Source organism: Canis aureus, chromosome 7 (genome assembly GCF_053574225.1).
Source record: "Canis aureus isolate CA01 chromosome 7, VMU_Caureus_v.1.0, whole genome shotgun sequence".
NCBI classification, from domain to species: Eukaryota; Metazoa; Chordata; class Mammalia; order Carnivora; family Canidae; genus Canis; species Canis aureus.
In genome coordinates, this window is record NC_135617.1 from 62,718,905 (window position 1) to 62,737,677 (window position 18,773).

Consider the following 18,773-nt stretch of genomic DNA (forward strand, 5'->3'; position numbering starts at 1 on the left):
TACTGAAGAGGCAATTGAGGCTTGGGAAGCTTCAGTGACTTCTGAATGACCTCACAGCTACTGAATAGAACCAAACTAGAGCTCACTTCTCTGACTACTAGTCCATGCACTCTCTATAAACACCATGAATTCGAAAGAGGTTAATCTCTCTGAGGCAGAATGGTTAAAAAAGATGGAAACTGAGGAGGGTTTTGAAGATCACTGAACACTCTGATAAGCAGAAGGATATGGAGGCCACTTAGAATTTCAAAAAGGGATAATTGTGTGAGCAGAGATATACAGGTGAGTGTGGGGATGATTCATGTAGAATACAGATTTTTGTTTGAAAACCTCTAAGAAATCAAGTTGGATAAGCAGGACAGGAAACTCTAGAGGGGCTGGTGAACTCAAGGTAGGGACATTTAAAATTGATAGGCTAGACATTAGAAAGTCAGGAGGCACACGATTAGGCAATGTAAATTCCTTTTAATATCATCTGGGGTCAAACATAATTGAGAAGGCAAATTTATAGCAGAGAAAAATCTGCTATGTGTATAGTGCATTCGAGAACTATTATATGAAGTTTCTCCTAAACACTAAGGAATAATTTCCCTAAAAAAATCAAAAATTGCCTTTCCAATTCTCTGTTAACTTGAACTCTGGATTGCGTACAAGGGTCACTACTCCTGGGTGGTCAGAGGCATTCCTGGTCTGCAGGTGAGGCAAGTGGCCCTTTTAATAGTCACCTGTGTCTCACTTCCTTGTCCCCCAAGCCCACTCTCAGCATCTCCATTTACCTGCAGTGTTCACTTGTGAAGGCCTCCTGACTTCTGAATGATTTTGTCTGGAACTGAAAACTATCTGTAGAGAGAAAAAGATTATTATCTTTCATTATCCATCTTTGTATTAATTGAGAATATTTCCAATTCTTGACTACTTCTCCTCTGAAGCTTAGTTCAGAAGCTTATTCATGACCTAATTGCCTCCCTCAATTGTTTAGGTTTAATATCAAGTTTAGGTTTAATATCAGCCTACACACAAAACAGGATGGTAGATTACAAATTCCTTAATGGCAACTACTTAGGATTCAAATAGTAACTCTTCTCAAACCTCCCAAACCAGTCCCTAATTCTATTTGCTAGAGAAATGAATAAATAACAGGTCCATCTGGTTTGATGGCTACTTCTAATAGAAGAAATCCTTGAATATATCTGTATTGAGTTCACGACCAGCTGAGAGTGAATCACAGAGCTAGACCTAGTGTAGAAAATCACAAGGACCCCTGATGCCACAGTTCACTAGAGTTACAGTGGCCAGCAAGGGTTCCAGCTTTACCTAATTGGCTTCAAACAGCCCTTATCCTTCAGATTTCTCTGTTCCTCTGCAGCTGCCTTTCCACAGATCAAAAAGTAAAAAACTGGGAATGATGTGGAAATGTTACCATTAGGGCTCAGAGGCATGGATGGTGGGATTGAAAGGGAGTACCAGACGACGGTTGTAGGGAGAACTTGTGTTAAGGAAAAGGACCAGCTCTCTGATTGCTGAACAATGTCAAATAAGGTAAAGTAAGACTAAGGTAACTCAAGAACCAGGAGTTTGGCAGCACTATGGCAATGCAATTTCCAGGGGAACCATCACATCATAGCATGTGTTGACTAGCACTGTCTAGATTTGTGCAGTGCCTGTTCTGCATGGCCATGCACAGGGACCTTGAATCTGGGAAGCATCCTCAGAGAGTATGGTTGTGCTGGGAAGGTCTTGGGCCTTTCTCATATAGACCAATCAGGCTGTGTAATCTAAAGCTGACACTGACCTCTCAAAAGGAAAAAGTCATATGGGAAATAGGAATGATAGTAATTTCTTTATAATCCTAGACCAGGACATTCACTGTGACTTTTCTCTTTCTCCTTGGAAAGGACAAAAGTGTGAATGCCCAAAGAGTTCAACAGCCAATGACCAATTTTTCCAAGTCACTGGTCCACCTTCACAGAGTCATCAGAATGTTATAGCTAGAACAGACATTAAGAGAATAGATTAACTTATTGATTTTAGTCTGTTACCACAAACGATTCACCATCTCTCCCTTTCCAACACCAACAACAACTATCAGAATAGAAAAAGACAAGATTTGGTTGGGTCTTGACAGCTGTCTTCAAATATGGAAGACAGCACAGGTCTGATTTGCATTACCCTGATGATCAGTGATGACATCTTTTCACATGTCTGTTGGCCATTTGGATGTCTTCTTTGGAAAAATGTCTATTCATGTCTTCTGCTCTTAAAAAAATCAGGTTTTTCATTTTTTTGGTATTGAGTTTTAGAAGTTCTTTATATATTTTGAATACGAACCCTTTATCAGATATGTCATTTGCCAATATCTTTTCCCCTTCTGTAGGTTGTCTTTTAGTTTTGTTAATTGTTTCCTTTGCTGCACTAAAGCTTTTTATTTTGATGTAGTCCCAATAGTTTATTTTTGCTTTTGTTTCCCTTGCCTCAGGAGACATCTAAAGAAGTTGCTATGGTTGATGTCAAAGAGGTTATCGTCTATGCTATCTTCTAGATTTTTATGATTTCAGGTCTCACATTTAAGCTTTTAATCCATTTTGAATTTATTTTTGTGGATGATGTAAGAAAGTGGCCTAGTTTCATACTTTTGCATGTTGCTGTCCAGCTTTCTCAATAGTGTTTGTTGAAGAGAGAGTCTTTTTCCCAATGGATATTCTTTCCTGTTTTGTCCAAGACTAGTTTATCATATAAGTGTGGGTTCATTTCTGGGTGTTCTATTCCATTCCATTGATCTATGTGTCTATTTTTGTGCCAGTACTATACAGTCTTGATCATTACAGCTTTGTAATATAACTTGAAGTCCAGAATTGTGATACCTCTAGCTTTGTTTTTCTTTTTTCAAGGTTGCTTTGGCTATTCAGGGTCTTTTGTGGTTCCTTACAAATTTTAGGATTATTTGTTCGAGGTCTGTGAAAAATGCTGGTTGGTATTTGGATAGGGATTGCATTAAAGGTGTAGATTGCTTTGGGTAGTATAGACATTTTAACAATATTTGTTGTTCCAATCCATAAGCATGAAATGTCTTTCCATTTCTTTGTGTTGTCTTCACTTATCGTCAGGGAAATGCAAATCAAAATTACAATGAAATATCACCTCACACCTGTCAGAATAGCTAAAATCAACAACACAAGAAACAACAGGTATTGGCGAGGATATAGAGAAAGGGAAACCCTCTGTTGGTGGGAATGCAAACTAGTGCAGCCACTGTGGAAAACAGTATGGTGGTTCCTTAAAAAGTAAAAAATAGAACTTACCTATGATCTGGCAATCACACTACTAGGTATCTTCCCAAAGAGTACAACAACACTAATACTAATTCAAAGGGATACATGCACTCTGATGTTTATAGCAGCATTATCTACAATAGCCAAAATATAGAAGCAGCCAAGTGTCCATCAACTGATGGATAGAGAAGATGTGACATATATATATTTGTTTGTGTACATACACACACACACACACACACACAATATGTGTTACTCAGCCATAAAAAAGAATGAAATCTTGCCATTTGCCTTGACACGGATAGAGTCAGAGAGTGTAATGCTAAGTAAAATAATAAATCAGTCAGAAAAAGATACATACCATATGATTTCACTCTTATGTAGAATTTACGAAACAAAACAAATGAGCAAATGGAAAAAAAAAAAGAGAGGCAAACCAAGAAACATACTTTTAACTATAGAGAACAAACTAATGGTTACCAGCGGGGAGGGGTGGGGAGATGGGCTAAAAAGGTGATGGGTAATAAGGAGGGCACTTAGGATGAACACTGGGTAATGTATGGAAGTGCTGAACCACTATATTGTCCACCCAAAACTAATATTACACTGTATGTTAACTAGCTGAAATTTAAATAGTTTTTTTTAAAAAGGTGCAACTCTGAAAAATGGGTGAAGTTATAAGAAGGCAGATTTCACCTTGATGAACGAAGCTTTCTAATAGTTGTTGAAAATGAAATGGGCTGTCCAATAACTGAAAATGTTAAAACAATGTGTGTGAGCTCTCATTTAGAATGTGGTAGAAGGGCTACTGGCTTTGGGGAACACCTATCCACTAACTCAAACTTCTCCAAGCAACTAATTCCTATTTATCCCTGAGTTCTCACTTCTGGCCATTATCTCCTTCAAGGGAGAGTTTTCTCCTACTCACTTCTTGGGCTCGGCCAATGGCCCCTTCTCTAGATACCCCAATGCCTAGGTATGCTATTTTCATTGCCTTTACCATGTCATATTAGAATTCTCTATTTGTATGTCTGTATCAACCCCTAAAACTGATCATTTCAGGGACCCACACTTATTCACTTTGTATTCTTAATACCTAGTTACACCATCTGATAAACATTGGGGTCCCATATATATGCATAGAGTTTAATAATAATAACAACAGTAGCTAAAATATACTGAGCACTAACCATGTGCCTGGCACTATTCAAAACACATTATATATTTTAACTCATTTAATTCTCACAGTAACTCTATGCAATTGGTATTGTTATTTTCCTCAATAAATTGAGGTTAGGTAACTTGCCCAAGATTGCCAACCAAAATAAGCATGATCCCTAAAGTTCCTTTTAGCTCTGATATTCCATTTTTTATTTCTGGTGCTTATCCCTGGTGCACAGAGATAAATGGCTCTTTCCACCTATTTTCCTCCCTTAATCTGATTCCACCTTTTGGATGAAGAGCTCCAGGTACATGAATAAAGAGAAGTGACACCAGCATGTCCTTTTTCTACTCCCTGGGTTTACCTTGGGGAGAAGGCAGCTGCAATTTGTCTGTGATCACTTGTCTTAGTACTGAGCCAGTATCTTTGTAACTACAGAACCGGGAGGTCCCATTGCAGCTCTTAGTAGAACAGATGGCAAAACGGTGGAAGGGGACAAAGTCCCCACCATGACAGCTCCCACAGCGGCAGGCCAAATCTCGGAGAAAGTAGGCACATTCAAGGTGCAGGGCTATCTGCTGCGCCTTGGGCCACAGCTCCCAAGCAGCTTCCCGTATTAGTGGCACTCCAAATTCTAGCACCTCTGTTTGAGGTAGGGATAGTTCCTCTTGCAGACTGAGAGGAGAGTCAGCATCTGAAATATAGGAAAATTTCAGTGAGAGTCTCCCTCAAAGGCCTTTTATGCTATCAGTAGCAAACTTCCAAGCACATGATGCAGTTTATAAGAAAATTTTATTTATAATTCTTCTGTATAAAGTATATTACACATCTGAGAATGACATTGACCATATATCTTATACAAAGTACCACAGAGAAAAAATGATCAGTGGTACAGAAGTACACTGAATAGAATTCTTAGATGTTCCTCCTAAATTGAGATTTTTTTTTACTACAAATTACTATAAATATCAAATCATCAGAAATGCTCTGTTCAAATATAAGGCCCAAACATATTTCAAAGTCAAAGGGAAATTACTTGTGAATTTATGTGCTTTGGGTAGTCTATGCTACAATTTTATTACATGGAGAATTTGAGGTAGCAAGCTAATGTATATCTTGCTTTGTTCATGTGTGTTTCAATACCAGATGTTTATCTTTATTGTAAATTTCTAAAACTTAAAGACGGCTTATTCTTTTTTTCTTATTATTTATACCTAGAAGCCAGTAAAGGGTTATTTTCCAACCAAAAATTAAGATACAGATACTTAACACATGGGGTTAACAAGGACCTAAAATTCTAGGAATTAAAACAGTTCTGAAAAATACAGGTTATTCATTCACTATGGCTCCTTTGTTATTAAAAGAATCACTTTCCCCCATTTCTTAGCTATAGTTTTAGGAAACTGAGGCCCGTGATAAAGGATATTGATATTCTTTCTGAACACAGATATACCTACCCAAGGTTCTCTTCTCTGTTCAGGTAAGAACAAGAAAGCAGCTGTTCCTCACCTGACTTTTTTTTCTTCTCCTCTTTGATTTGTTCAATAATCTTGATCGAGGAAGGCACTATTATTGAGTCAGCAGGAAGCTCTTGACTCTTGTTGATCCAGCAGAGCACATGTATATCCACAAGAGCCCTCAACACCTGAAGTAGCTTATTTTTATTCCAGCCAGGCAGGAGGTGTTGCAGCAGATCTATGTGGAAGGAGTGACCAATGACTGCAGCACACTTAACCAGCAGCTGCTCTGCTGGGCTCAATTGATCTAACTGGTTTACTGCTATTTCTGGAAAAAAACAAACAAACAAACAAACAAACAAAAAGAGCCCTGAACAAGCTTTCTACAAATATAGAATACATTGTGTTGATAATCGATTCACTTAAAAAAAAAAAAAAAAAAAAGGCTTTCAGGGTGCCTGGGTGGCTCAGTCACTTAAGCTTCTGACTCATGATTTCAGCTCAGGTCATGATCTCAGGTCATGGCATTGAGCCCTCTGCACTGAGCACCACGCTCAGCAGGGAGTCTGCTCAAGAGTCTCTCTCTCTCCCCCCTCCCTGTGCCCCTCCCATCCATGCTCTCTCTCTCTCTCTCTCTCTCTCAAAAAAAAAAAAAAAAAAAAAGCTTGCTTTTGGTCCTCTCCTTTTCCACTCACCCTAACCTCTTAAAAGAGCCTTATCTCCAAGTCCTCATTTGTCCTCATTCTCCCATCATTGTTCAAGCAACAACCACTAGGTATTCACCACACCACTGAAACATCTCCAGTTTCTTCTCATTATTATTCCAGTAACATATTAACTAGTAGTAGAATTATGTATATAAAGTACAGATACAATCATGCCAAGGCCCTTTTTGTAACGTATGTGGCCCTTCCTAATCTAGCTTTGGCCTTTCATTTAGACCAAGGCTTTGCTGAATGAGCTATTTGTTTTAGCTTACAAGTTAACCTTTTCCTTCCCTGTGGACAATATTGATCTTGGGTTAACTTTTCAGCTGTTTCCCAGGATCCTGATTAAATGAGAATGTCAGCTGAGTCACCACATGACATTTATTATGCTAGCAATTATCCCTGATGGGAAACTGAATTTGGACTAGGAAAACTGTGAATAAGCTAAAAATAACTGGTGGTAAGCCACAGTTCTGGGTTTCCTTCTGTGTAGTAATTCTTGTCATAGGTCATATCCCTTGCAGAGCCTGAAATCTATGCCTATGGGGCTGTGATAAGAGACAGTAGCTTCTAGTTGAGACATGGGGCTTCTAAGCACCCACCCATCATGGTTTCATTCTGTCACACAAAAGATACCCCTTGTGGCTCCAGAGAATAGCAGTGGAAACTGTCATAAGGACCTCCACTAAAGAAAACCACCTGAAGGTATATTTTCTGACCTGTATGCTGCCAAGTTAGTAAAACCAATGCCAAGTATGGCCTGTTGTCGTTGTAAGAGTGTGAACTGTCTAGATGTATTTACAGACACCAGAATGTTAGCTTATAATGGCTATATATAAGAGCTATTATATGTTATAATATAACATTATAAGCTAACATACATTGAATATTTATTATGTACTATGATTTATTTCATTTAATCCTCAACTAACCCCACACGATAGGTGCTATCATTATCCTCATTGAAGTGATGAGAAGACTAAGGATTAGATAAGTTTATTTAAGGTTTCATAGCCAGTACGTGAAAGAGCCAGTGGTACCCAGAGCCTTGGCCCTTAATTATCAAGGTGTTCTCTACTGCTGTTTCATATGCCTGTCTTATATTCTCAACAAGATCATGCTTGACTTGAAGGCAGGCTTAATCATCATAATATTCTAAAAGGGCTTAGTATGGAACCTGACCACCAAACATTTGAATAGAAATGAAAAAAACTCCAACTTCCTCATTTCTAAAAAGAATATCCCCCAATCTGATTATGCCTACTCAGTTCTGATGACTTCTCCATTCTTTTTCTCATCAGTCATGATAAACTTACTTCACCCTCTTTTTATTTAACTCCTGCTATGTGTATAACACTGTCTCTTTACTAGCACCATAGATTTTCTTAAATCTCAGCCACATTATGTCCCCTGCTTAGTGCCTCTTCTAGCACAGGAATATGCATAAAGGGAAACTCGGGACCTAATTTTATTAAATAACTAGAAAACTTCTCAGTCACTAGCCTCAGAGAACAAGGGGCTCACTTAAGTAAGACAATACTCAAGTAGCGTTTACAGATCTCTTAAAGGCTCTTTGGGCAGTACCAGAATGTATTTATAGAAGGCAGGCTTCTTTTTTAAAAGAAAATGGAACTAGCATGATAATGAGAGACCTATATTCATCACCAAATTACTAAGTGCAGTGACATCTGTAATTGGTTCACTTGAGGTTTTCAAGGGACTTGCCTTTTAATAATGGTGGGAGAAGCACTGTATCCAAGTTCACATCATCCTTGACTGTGCAGATATAAAGTTCATGGTCTTCTTCAGAGCCAGCAGGAAAAATACCATACATTGTGGATTTCATGGCATTGGCTATAGGGAAAGACTACAATGACTGAGGAAAACACCAGGCTCAGTGACTAGTTTTAAAGGCACAAAAATACAAGAATTTAGCCAAGAAACGAACAGGATAAAGAGAGCATATGTTTAAGGTGGCTTACCCCACTCATCCTGTCTGCTCGCTAATGTTCTCTCAGAAACTAACAACATTTTTTCTACCATATGGTATTCAACATTTACACTCTTCCCATTTACTTTCCAGTAGCCCTCCCTTCTATTATGTCACAGCCCTCACAGCCCTAGGATGCCTTTCCAGATTTACACATGCTTCTATCTTCCTCTCCCACCCTCCTCCCTTCTTCCACCCCTTATCCAAATCTTCAAGTCGTCCTTCTCATCAGTAATTAATATGCAATTCTCTCATGAACTTTTGTTTATAAATCCTCTTTTCTTATTCCTATCTCTTGGGCTGCTCAAAAAGGAACTATAATAGATTTAATGACTCAGTTAAGTTCTCTGAGGCAGGCTGGGAAGGCTTACTCTTGTTTTGAATGTTAGCAGGAAATAGGCACATGCCTCTTAAGGGTCAGGTGATGCCATATCAAAGGATGAACCCCAGCAGCTGAGAGGGTAGAACCCTGGAAGCTAAGCTTACCTGAGAGGTTCTCCCACTTGCTGTTCTCCTCCACCTTTTGGAGGTCATGAAAGAGCAAAATATCTTTAGAGAGAAGGTCCTGGCATAAGACCTCACAGTAGAGGGGATTTCCAAAGCACCTGTGGAGAAGGTAGCTGTAGGGAGGTAAGTAGGGGATTGCTGACTAAGATGCCCACTTGAAGAGAGCCAAGCATAAGGGTATTTCATACTGAGGATTATTTCTTCTTTTGTTAAAGTCAGCTCTTGATGATATTCTCTAACAGAGATAAGAAGCAACACAGAAATGTAAAAAAAAAAAGAAAAAAAAAGATTCTGATGGCTTGAAATGTATTTTAGCAATAACTTTTCTTTTTTAACTATTTTGTTTCTATTGCTGTTAAGAAGAACTAACATCCCCTTACCAAAGAGCTCTAGAAAATGGCCTGACCACATATAATTGACACCTGAAGCAAACCATCCAAGTCTTGTCTAGTGAAAACCTGGGTCGCCCAGGAAGGTAGCACTTTACTGGTTTGCTAGGAGACGGTCTATCCTTAAATCTGGCCTTGGGCCTCATCATGGTTACTAAGGCCATTCTCTCCCCCAACTTGGGTAAGTGAGACCTGAGCCTTCTCACTTATATTATGGCACTGGCTCTGCCCTTAATGAAGTGCCCAGCTAGTCCTAGCCACTCACATCTGTAGCTCTTGGGGGATGCTCACCACCCCCAGTTCCCAACATGCCATTCTCAACAGTGAGGTCGCTGCCAACTTCAAAATGGGCACAAGGACAGCCTGAGAGCTCTGCAGGAAGTGCTGGGCACAGCCACACAGGGTGAAAGTAGGGGTCAATGTCATCACCATGATGATGGGCACAGTGGAGAGTAATGTTTCCAAAAACTCCCAGGAAGCTGTATCCATATATTGGGCTTCATCAATGAGGAAAATCAGTGGTGCTTCCCTCACTGCCTGAAAATAACAGCAAAGAAACAGTGACAACTTCTGATTAGAAATGAAGTCATCTGATTTTCAAATGTACCATGAATTTCCCAACAGATTAAAAAAATCTGGGGTTTTATACAGGATAAAATGTATCCTAAGTCCAGGTAATATCTTATTTTTTTAAGATTTTATTTATTTATTCATGAGGGACACAGAGAGAGAGAGGCAGAGACATAGGCTGAGAGAGAAGCAGGCTCCATGCAGGGAGCCTCATATGGGACTCGATCCCGGGACTCCAGGACCACGCCCTGGGCCAAAGGCAGATGCCCAACCACTGACCATCCAGGGATCCCCATATCTTATTTTATAAATATAAAATATAGCCAGTATGTCTAATTTCTAAAGAAATGTATTGAGTTTCTTTGGACAAGAAAACACTCTAACTGAAAAACAAAATGAACATCAAAATATTCTCTGAACATAAAGCTTTCAAACATTTGATTTTGGCAAAGACTTCAAACTGTATAGGAACTCATAATACTTTATATTAGTAATTTCCAAACCAAGCTGCACATCAGAATTATCTGAGTGCTTGTTAAAACTAGCAGTTATCAGACCTTATTCATGTAAACTTGAAAAAAAATACTCATTTTTATTCATACTCCCCACCCCCTGCTGCAGCAGGTAACCATTCTAAGGTGTTCCCCTAAATCCTTTTGTTTGTATTGTGTTCTTAAAAAATGCGCATTATAGTTAAGTAAACTTTTTTATATAAATGCTACTGTATAGATCTCATTATTTCTTTTTATTCAAGATTATTTTTAAGAACACTCTATGTTGCAATGTTTTCATCTATTCCCTTCTAAACTTCTGCATTATACTGCAGAGCATTGATGCCAACGTCTCCCTTGCCTCCACAAACACTGCAGTGGACAGACTACCTGGGACATAGGTCCAGGAGTGGAACTGCTAGGTCTAGAAAATGTATGTTATTAAAATTTGACTAATTACTTCTAGATTGCTTTCCAGAATGACTACATCAGTTTCTGCTTATAGATATTTTTGACTTGGGATCCCTGGGTGGCGCAGCGGTTTGGCGCCTGCCTTTGGCCCAGGGTGCGATCCTGGAGACCCAGGATCGAATCCCACATCGGGCTCCCGGTGCATGGAGCCTGCTTCTCCCTCTGCCTGTGTCTCTGCCTCTCTCTCTTTCTCTCTGTGTGACTATCATAAATAAATAAAAATTAAAAAAAAATTTTAGATATTTTTGACTCTGTAATCTGGGTTAAGGCTTGAGTGTATTTGTAACAAATTGGAGGTAAAAGAGCTATCTGCTTCCATTTAGAAGCCACTGTTTTAAAGTAAGTTACTAAAATTTCATTAAGAACCAAGGATCAGGGAAGAGCCAAGAACTTTTCTTGTTTGCTGTACAATAGGATTGATTCAAGGTTAAAGATAGATACAATGAAGATATCACAGATAGACAGGCCCAAGTCAAGCTGTGCTATGAATAGGTTAAAATAAGCACAAACCATCTCCATATATTAAGAATTAATGGTATGTAGCAAAAGTACCCACCTCCTGAAGCACTTGAAAAAAACATGCCTTAACCTTCTTTTGTCTGGTCAGGTCATCCATGTGCGAAACTTCAAAGGATAAGGGAAACTAACCAAGAAAATTATTCATATGTTAGCATTCACAATGAAAACCTAATAAAAATATGCAGACTCTCTAAAGGGAACAGACAATGATTCTATTTGTGTTAGAATGGGTTTCTTCTATAGGACTGCACATAGGGTCGCAAATGCTAATCCAATATCTAATAAACAATTCAGAGTGACATGGAAAGTCAACTGGAGATTAGAGGAGAGAAAGAGACCGACCCTTTCCAAACCCAGACTCTGGCAAACACTTAAAGGGTCATGACTAAGAAGTAAAGTGACAGGTTGGATTTAGCAATGTTATTTTGGACAGCGCCAGCACCCCAGTTATTCCAAATACACCAGAATGAATGAGTGTATGAGACTTGTCAGAAAGAATCATGATGGGTATCTCCTAACATTGTGCTAGCAAGTTGCACAACTCACAGCAAATGAGTGACATGGACCGGAGAGTCAAAGTAAGGCTATTCCTCTAGCACTTGGACAAGGGCCAGAGCCACAGGCAAGGCCTGTTTTAAGACAGGGCCGAACTGAGGGATTGGAGAGATTTTCCTTTTCTCTATTTTCCATTAAATACCATGCCCTGCAGGCTTGGTAGATTAGAAGAAGTGATAGAGGAAAAATAAATGGCATTGTGGACCAGGGAATTCTTTCTTAGCCTGCTCACTCTAGTAAACCTTAGACTGCTGGAAGCTTTTGAGATTCAGATGCTGATTCAAGTGACAAACTCCATGGCTAGGGTTAAAGAACAAAACATCACAACTGACTTGAAAACACATGGATAAAATTGCTGGGAATGCTCGACTGGTCAGTAACACCTTGACAGATTTAGCCCTCTCACATTTACACTATGATCTCTCACATTTACACTATGACCTATTTTATACCTTCTTTAAAATGTATGTACTAATCACATAAAGTACTATAATCATTATTTCACAGGTGAAAAAATGTAGGCTCAGGCAGAGTGATTTGTGCCATGACATTCAATTAGCAAGTGCTAGAGTCAGTCCTAGAATCTACTCTCCTCAACAAAGCGAAAGCCTGGGTTTTGGTGTCAAAGGGATTTCAGATCTCAACCCTGCCATTGCTAACTATGTATTTTTAGGTTATACATAAGATTAGAAAACAATACTGGGCCCTACTATCCACCAAAAATAATATTAGTAATCCAGTTCAGAAAGCCACGGCCTTCATTACCTTCACAAAGAAGAGGTCATTAAAAAGGCAGTGAAGGGGTTCCTCCACCATCCCATGGAGTTGTTTGTGCAGGCACTCTTGCCGGTAATAGGCTGGACATGTATCGATCTCAAAGAAGATAGCCATGAGAGTCTGGATGGCATAGAAGCACTGCTTGAAATCTGTTTCCTTTAGCTTCAGTGGTAACACCCTGGTGAATGTAACTGTGGTCACTGGGAATCCCTTGTCCCACAGAGAGCTTACTCACTCCACCAGCTCAAGGATGCTGAATCTAATGATACAAGAATCTCACCAACAAGGGAAAGGAGCCTCAAGAGAAGTAGACACTGAGCCAGGAAGCAGGAGTCTTTACCTGTGCTGTTCCTTATGGGCCAGGAAGTTTATTTCAGCCAACAGCTGACTTTTTCCACAGCCTTTTCCACCTTCATACAAAACTGCTTGTCCCTTCTTCTGGTGCAAACATTCCTGCTGTGCCATTTGGAAGGCTTCCAGTTCTTTCTCCCGATCTGTAGAGAGATAGGGAGCACCTAATACTCCTGCGCTTTTTTAGTAGACACTCTGTTTATTTTGCAAAGATAATTCTCAGAATGATTTTTTCCCCTAGAATCCTGGGCAGAATCCCATTCTTTGATGAGGTTTCACATCTCTGCATAAAATAAACTCTGGACTATATAGAAATGTGTGCTGCGTTTGGTGGTTTGCTCTGGAGCCTAAGTAATAACATTAAGACATGGGAGCTACTGTATCTCCTTATATTTTTGTAAACATTTCTATTATAACAATTTAGTCTTCAAAGTCAGTCATTGCTATTTAAAGATAATAGACTAATAGATATAAATGAAGATAAATATAAAGATAGGGAATATGCAGTGTGGGTGGTAACAGTCTTGGTGCTTTCTTTGCTGTCTCATGATGAGGAATTCTCCTCTGAGATGATCCATAACACGCTGAGCAAGACCTTAATAGCTGAATTCTGGCTTACAAAGATTCTTACTAAATGTTGGTACTTCTCAGGCAAAGTGAGAAGACTCCACGGAAGTGTAAACATTCAACAAGGAGAATAAATAGCAAGGCCTCTAACATAAATTCAGTAAGAGGGCTGCTCTCTGTTCTTTTTTTCCCTCTCTTCTTTTAATATAGGCTTAGAAGCATTTAGTCTTGCATTAAAAATAATTTAATCACCTATAGCTGAAAAAATATGATTTAAAGTAGAAAAGAAAACTCACCTAACAAAGGGTGATTTTTATTTCTCTCTCTGGCCAAATGTCTCTTCCCAAACATTCTGAGAAAAAGGACAATGTGTCTATTAACAGACTGCAATAGATAGAATGTATATCTCTAAATAGCTAGAGAGCAATTGTCCTCATCAGCAAGTACTTTCAGAAAACTGAAAAGGTCCAGGGTTCTCTATAAAAGAGTTTTAAAAAATTAAAAATCTTTATGAGGAGAAAGGGGAGAAATATTGATTGTTCCAGGCTCAGAGAACTAAATAAATTGTGAAATAAAAAAGAAAAAAAGAACAGCCAGATTCATGACTTACTGCATTCTTGTTCCTGTTGGACAGCAAGAAGTTCACTAAGGAACTAGTTCAGAGCTAAACAGAAAAGCTAAAGATCTTAGACACTAAACCCTCCTCTTATGTATCTTAATCCGACAGGCCAGGACTAGAAGCATCTTTCTTTCTAGTTTCATATAGTCAAACACTGATTATTCCTAGACCCTGATTCTATAAAAGAGATGGGAATAAATTATCACACAATGACACTCACATACATCTTCTATGGCCAAGGTATTCATACATCTTCCCTGGGTTGGAGATATTCTTCATCATTTTCTGTGGGAGTTTCTTGAAGTTGTAAGCAGGTAGCATGGATCTTAGATATGTTACCTCATCACAGGACACCAAACCTGGATAAGCAGTTATCATTCTGGCCACAAGGCTCACCTTTGGACCAATGACTATGTCAGAGAGACAGTAAAGAAAAGGATGGAGAGTTTTTGAACCATCTCTTCCACTTTCACCCCAAAGTCACAGAGCCAACAGTCCAATGTCTTATTCTACCTGTATATTCATGTCTTGCCACTGCCCCAATCATGCCACAGAATACTGGTCCATTGGTGATACTGATGGAAACAAGCCTGGGGATTGGAAAAGCAACAGTTAGTAAATATAGTCAGACGTGTCAAAGTGAGGCACTAGATCTGTCAGTCCTCAGATCTAGACATCTAGCTTTGGGGCTCAGAATAGAAAAGGCCAGAGACTGCTGTCTACATTGCATGGTATGCATAAAGTTATAAAGGAACAAAATAGTTCCTGTATGCATGGAGTTTTAGCTGGGGAGGTATTATCAGCAGAAAGACTAAATAAAAATACCATATATCTGTTAGATTGTATATGTTTTCTGAAGTATTTTCAAACTGATTATTTTATCTGACCCTTTGAGGGACAATTCACAACAAATATGTGAGGTATGTAGGGTAAATATTTTAACCCCATTTGACAAACAAAACAAAAACCCACAAGTGAGGAGCTAATTAATTTTCCCAGAGTCATACAACAGAAATCAATAGAAGAGTCAGAATGAGAATCTAGACCTCCTGATTCCTAGACCAATGTTATTTCCACTATACCATGCTGCCTCAGATAAAATCCCAAAACAAAAAGTAGATCAACAGTTATCAATACAGGGTTAACAGATCAAATAATGCTAGAATGTCAGAGTAAAGGAATAATCAGAAGTTCAGGCTTTTGATGGAAGCCTTCATTAAGCAAATGAGCCTTTGGAATACATTTTAAAAATGAGTAATTTTCCTTTAAAAAAATTTACTTATTTATTCATGAGACACACAGAGAGGCAGAGACACAGGCAGAGTGAGAAACAGGCTCCCTGCAGGGAGCCCGATGTGAGACTTGATCCCAGGACCCCAGGATCACACCCTGAGCTGAATGCAGATGTTCAACCACTGAGCCACCCAGGCATCCCAAAAATGAGTAATTTTTTTCATTCATTCATTTGTGCATAGGTTCATTCATTTAACAAGCACTGAGAAGTATGTACAGTACCAAGTACTGAGCTCTGGAGAAGTTGTCTTGGAGAGGGAAGGGTGGTAGAAATTGAGAGAGATGAAGACACATATTTATAAGTTAGCAAGACAAATACTACATATTAGAGATCAATACAGCAAATTAACAGAACAAAGAGAATGGACGAACTAACTCATACGAGAGAGTTAGAAAAACCACTCAGAAAGGAGAGGACGTATGATTGGACTTTGCAAGCTGAAGTACTGCCAAAGCAGGGCAACAGCATTCCATCCAGAGGTAAAAGGCAGAGACTCTGAAAAGCCTGCTGTGTTTGTGCAAATTAAGCAGTTCAGGATGCCTACAGCACAGATGGTGTTTGCAGTAGGGAGAAGTGGTTCTACCTAGGCTAGGGATGGGAAAGTGTGAGAAATATGAATTATTTGAAAAGGGGGCATACCCTGTTCCAGGTGAAGCAAAGGTTCAAAAGTGGCAAATTCATACATAATAGGGAATAATCAGATTTACTTGATGCGAAAATTTCTTGTGACAGATAAGTTCTGTGGCTGGAGAAAGAGGGTACAATGAGGCATAAATTAGTTTCAAGTTAAATCTACAAATAAACCATTTTCAGGTTGTCACAGAAAGCATAAAAAGTGCAACAATACTAACTACTGTCTACTACACGATCAGAATTCTCCTGCTTTCTTCTAACGACAGGATGGAGAGCCTTTACCTGGGCCCATTGTTCAGGGTGAGTAAAGAGACACCAAGACCCGAACCAGGCAGTTGGTTCTGCTGCCACACCAAAAATAAAATTAAACATCTTTGGATGTTTCCCCATGCTTCCTTTGTCTAAAATGCCCTCTCTTGCTTTCTCCAACTATTGAACTCCTTTCTTTCTCAACCTGGTTCAAACGTTGTCTTTATGGTCAAGACTCCTCTGTGATCTCTGGGGAGAATGAACAGAAATAGCATTTTGCTGCAGCTCCTATCAAGTTTTATTCCTGCATTTAAATTTCATGGTATTAAAGGTAGTTGTTTACTAAGTGCAAGAGGCAGTGTCTTATTTCTCTTTACATCCATTGTACCTGGCATAGTGCCTGGCTCATAGTGGTGTTTAATGAACACTCGTGGAGTGGGTGCATTCATGCATGTGATAAACTCAGTCACTAATAGGGCTATGAGAAGGAAACAAACTATAACTTTTCTCACTTGATCATTTATTTCTTTCTATTGGACTTTTTTAAAAAAATATTTTGTTTATTTATTAGAGATGGAGAGAGAGAGAGAGAGCGCGGCAGAGACACAGACAGAGGGAGAAGTAGGCTCCACGCAGGGAGCCCAACGTGGGACTCGATCCTGGGTCTTCAGGATCAGGCCTTGGGTGGAAAGCAGCGCTAAACCGCTAAGCCACCAGGCTGCCCTCTATTGGACTTTTGAATTCCCCCTTGCTACTCCTGGAAGTCCATGTTTCTTCCTTTTTTTTTTTTTTTTTCTTCTTCCTTTTTTTAAAAGAGATGTTCTTCACTGATGAAAAATACATTCTTTATTCAACATATGTAAATATACCTAAGGTATTTCTGGTGCTGAAGAACTATAATGATGAGATTCTGAGACTACACTCCATGAGTCTCAAGAATATTCTAGGAAAACAGTCACAAACTAGAAAAGCCTGATCAATCATAAGACTCAGAGAATAATTTTTTTATGTAAATGAACTGAAAATTGAAGGTATATCCTAGACTAGAAACAGGAATTTAGAAGATGACCCAAGGAGAAAAGGATCATTGAAAAAAGAGATATGGAATGTTGTTCTGGGTCCGGATGAGGCTGATATGATGCAGAGGCCTAAGCTGTAGTCCCAGCTACTGATGGCACACAGTAGCTCTGAGGCTATGTCTGTCTCTACACTTGGATCATGGATAAAGAAGGCAAGTTTTAGCACCTGGTTAGTGCAGCATTTTCCAATATATGCTCCTGAGAACATTCATTCTTCTGGATGTCTTTAGGTCTTTCTGGAGAAAAGTGTTTGGTGATCAAGTAAATTTAGGAAATGTTGATTAAAATGTTGATGAAACAAATTTTTTTATTATATGACTACTTAGAACCTTTGAATATTAATGTATATTGTGAACCTCCAAGAAGGAAATATAGTTTGTATCACTTTCCAAATATATTTGGCCATGAGAATCTTCTTTTCATGATTTATTAAGGAACCAAACACACGCTTTGGGAAAATTACTTAATTAATAATTCTCTTCAAGGAAAAAAAAATTGACCTGGAAACTAGCTTTCAGGCTCTGACATTATCAAGCTGTGTGGCTTACCAACAAAACCTCTAGATCTTAGTTTCTAGAAGAAGGTCAGATTTAAAAAAAAAAAAAAAGGTGGAGGAGGTCAGATTAGATGAACTCTAAGATTCTATCTAGCTCTTAAAATCTACTATATTCTAAAATAACTAAGACTGAAAGCACTAAACTACGGTCTAAGAAATGACCATCTCATTCATGAGTAAAGGTCAAGGGCAGGGCTCTTGAAGGCCACAGGCCAATGTAAAATTCAAGAGCAGAAGAGGCCAGCACTGGAAAGGATGCCCCAACACACCCATACCAGAGAGAGAAGTGGGAAGTGGGCTGAAGGAGCATCTGCAGATTCCATCAAGTTTAAAAGAAGTGCCGACATACATCTACCTTGGACTGAGAGTTTGATTATCTATGAGGCATCTGAAGCATCTTTTTTATCTGTAAAATAAAAAGTTGGATCAGATCATTTCTAAGTTCCTTTTCAGTATTAATATTCTATAAAAATATTATAGATATTACAATGCCTCTACAATAATATTACATTAGTAATATAGGGTATCCCTTTTGGAGAGTATTTGTATTTTATAAGAGGC

At 38.8% G+C, this 18,773-nt stretch overlaps 1 protein-coding gene and 1 long non-coding RNA gene across 11 annotated transcripts in view; one reads left to right on the forward strand and one right to left on the reverse strand.

The window, feature by feature from the left end:
* The window catches only part of LOC144317549 (adenylate cyclase type 10-like), a 44,850-nt gene that overhangs the window by 8,856 nt on the left and 17,221 nt on the right, over positions 1 to 18,773 (reverse strand). For all 10 annotated transcript variants that reach the window (XR_013383544.1, XM_077904099.1, XM_077904098.1 and 7 more), the window contains 12 exons: positions 14,915 to 14,991; positions 14,622 to 14,811; positions 14,079 to 14,134; positions 13,205 to 13,358; positions 12,853 to 13,042; positions 11,570 to 11,656; positions 9,747 to 10,018; positions 9,072 to 9,205; positions 8,321 to 8,449; positions 5,941 to 6,216; positions 4,796 to 5,125; positions 777 to 840 (listed from right to left, as the gene is read on the reverse strand). Coding sequence is in view for 9 of the 10 variants with exons in the window: in XM_077904099.1 (XP_077760225.1) it covers positions 777 to 840; positions 4,796 to 5,125; positions 5,941 to 6,216; positions 8,321 to 8,449; positions 9,072 to 9,205; positions 9,747 to 10,018; positions 11,570 to 11,656; positions 12,853 to 13,042; positions 13,205 to 13,358; positions 14,079 to 14,134; positions 14,622 to 14,811; positions 14,915 to 14,991 (1,959 nt within the window). In the remaining variant the exon portion in view is untranslated. The remainder of the gene's footprint in view (positions 1 to 776; positions 841 to 4,795; positions 5,126 to 5,940; positions 6,217 to 8,320; positions 8,450 to 9,071; positions 9,206 to 9,746; positions 10,019 to 11,569; positions 11,657 to 12,852; positions 13,043 to 13,204; positions 13,359 to 14,078; positions 14,135 to 14,621; positions 14,812 to 14,914; positions 14,992 to 18,773) is intronic.
* Positions 70 to 18,299, forward strand: LOC144317553 (uncharacterized). Its single transcript, XR_013383545.1, has 3 exons — positions 70 to 282; positions 16,509 to 16,628; positions 17,149 to 18,299. It is a non-coding gene; the product is annotated as an uncharacterized LOC144317553 (long non-coding RNA).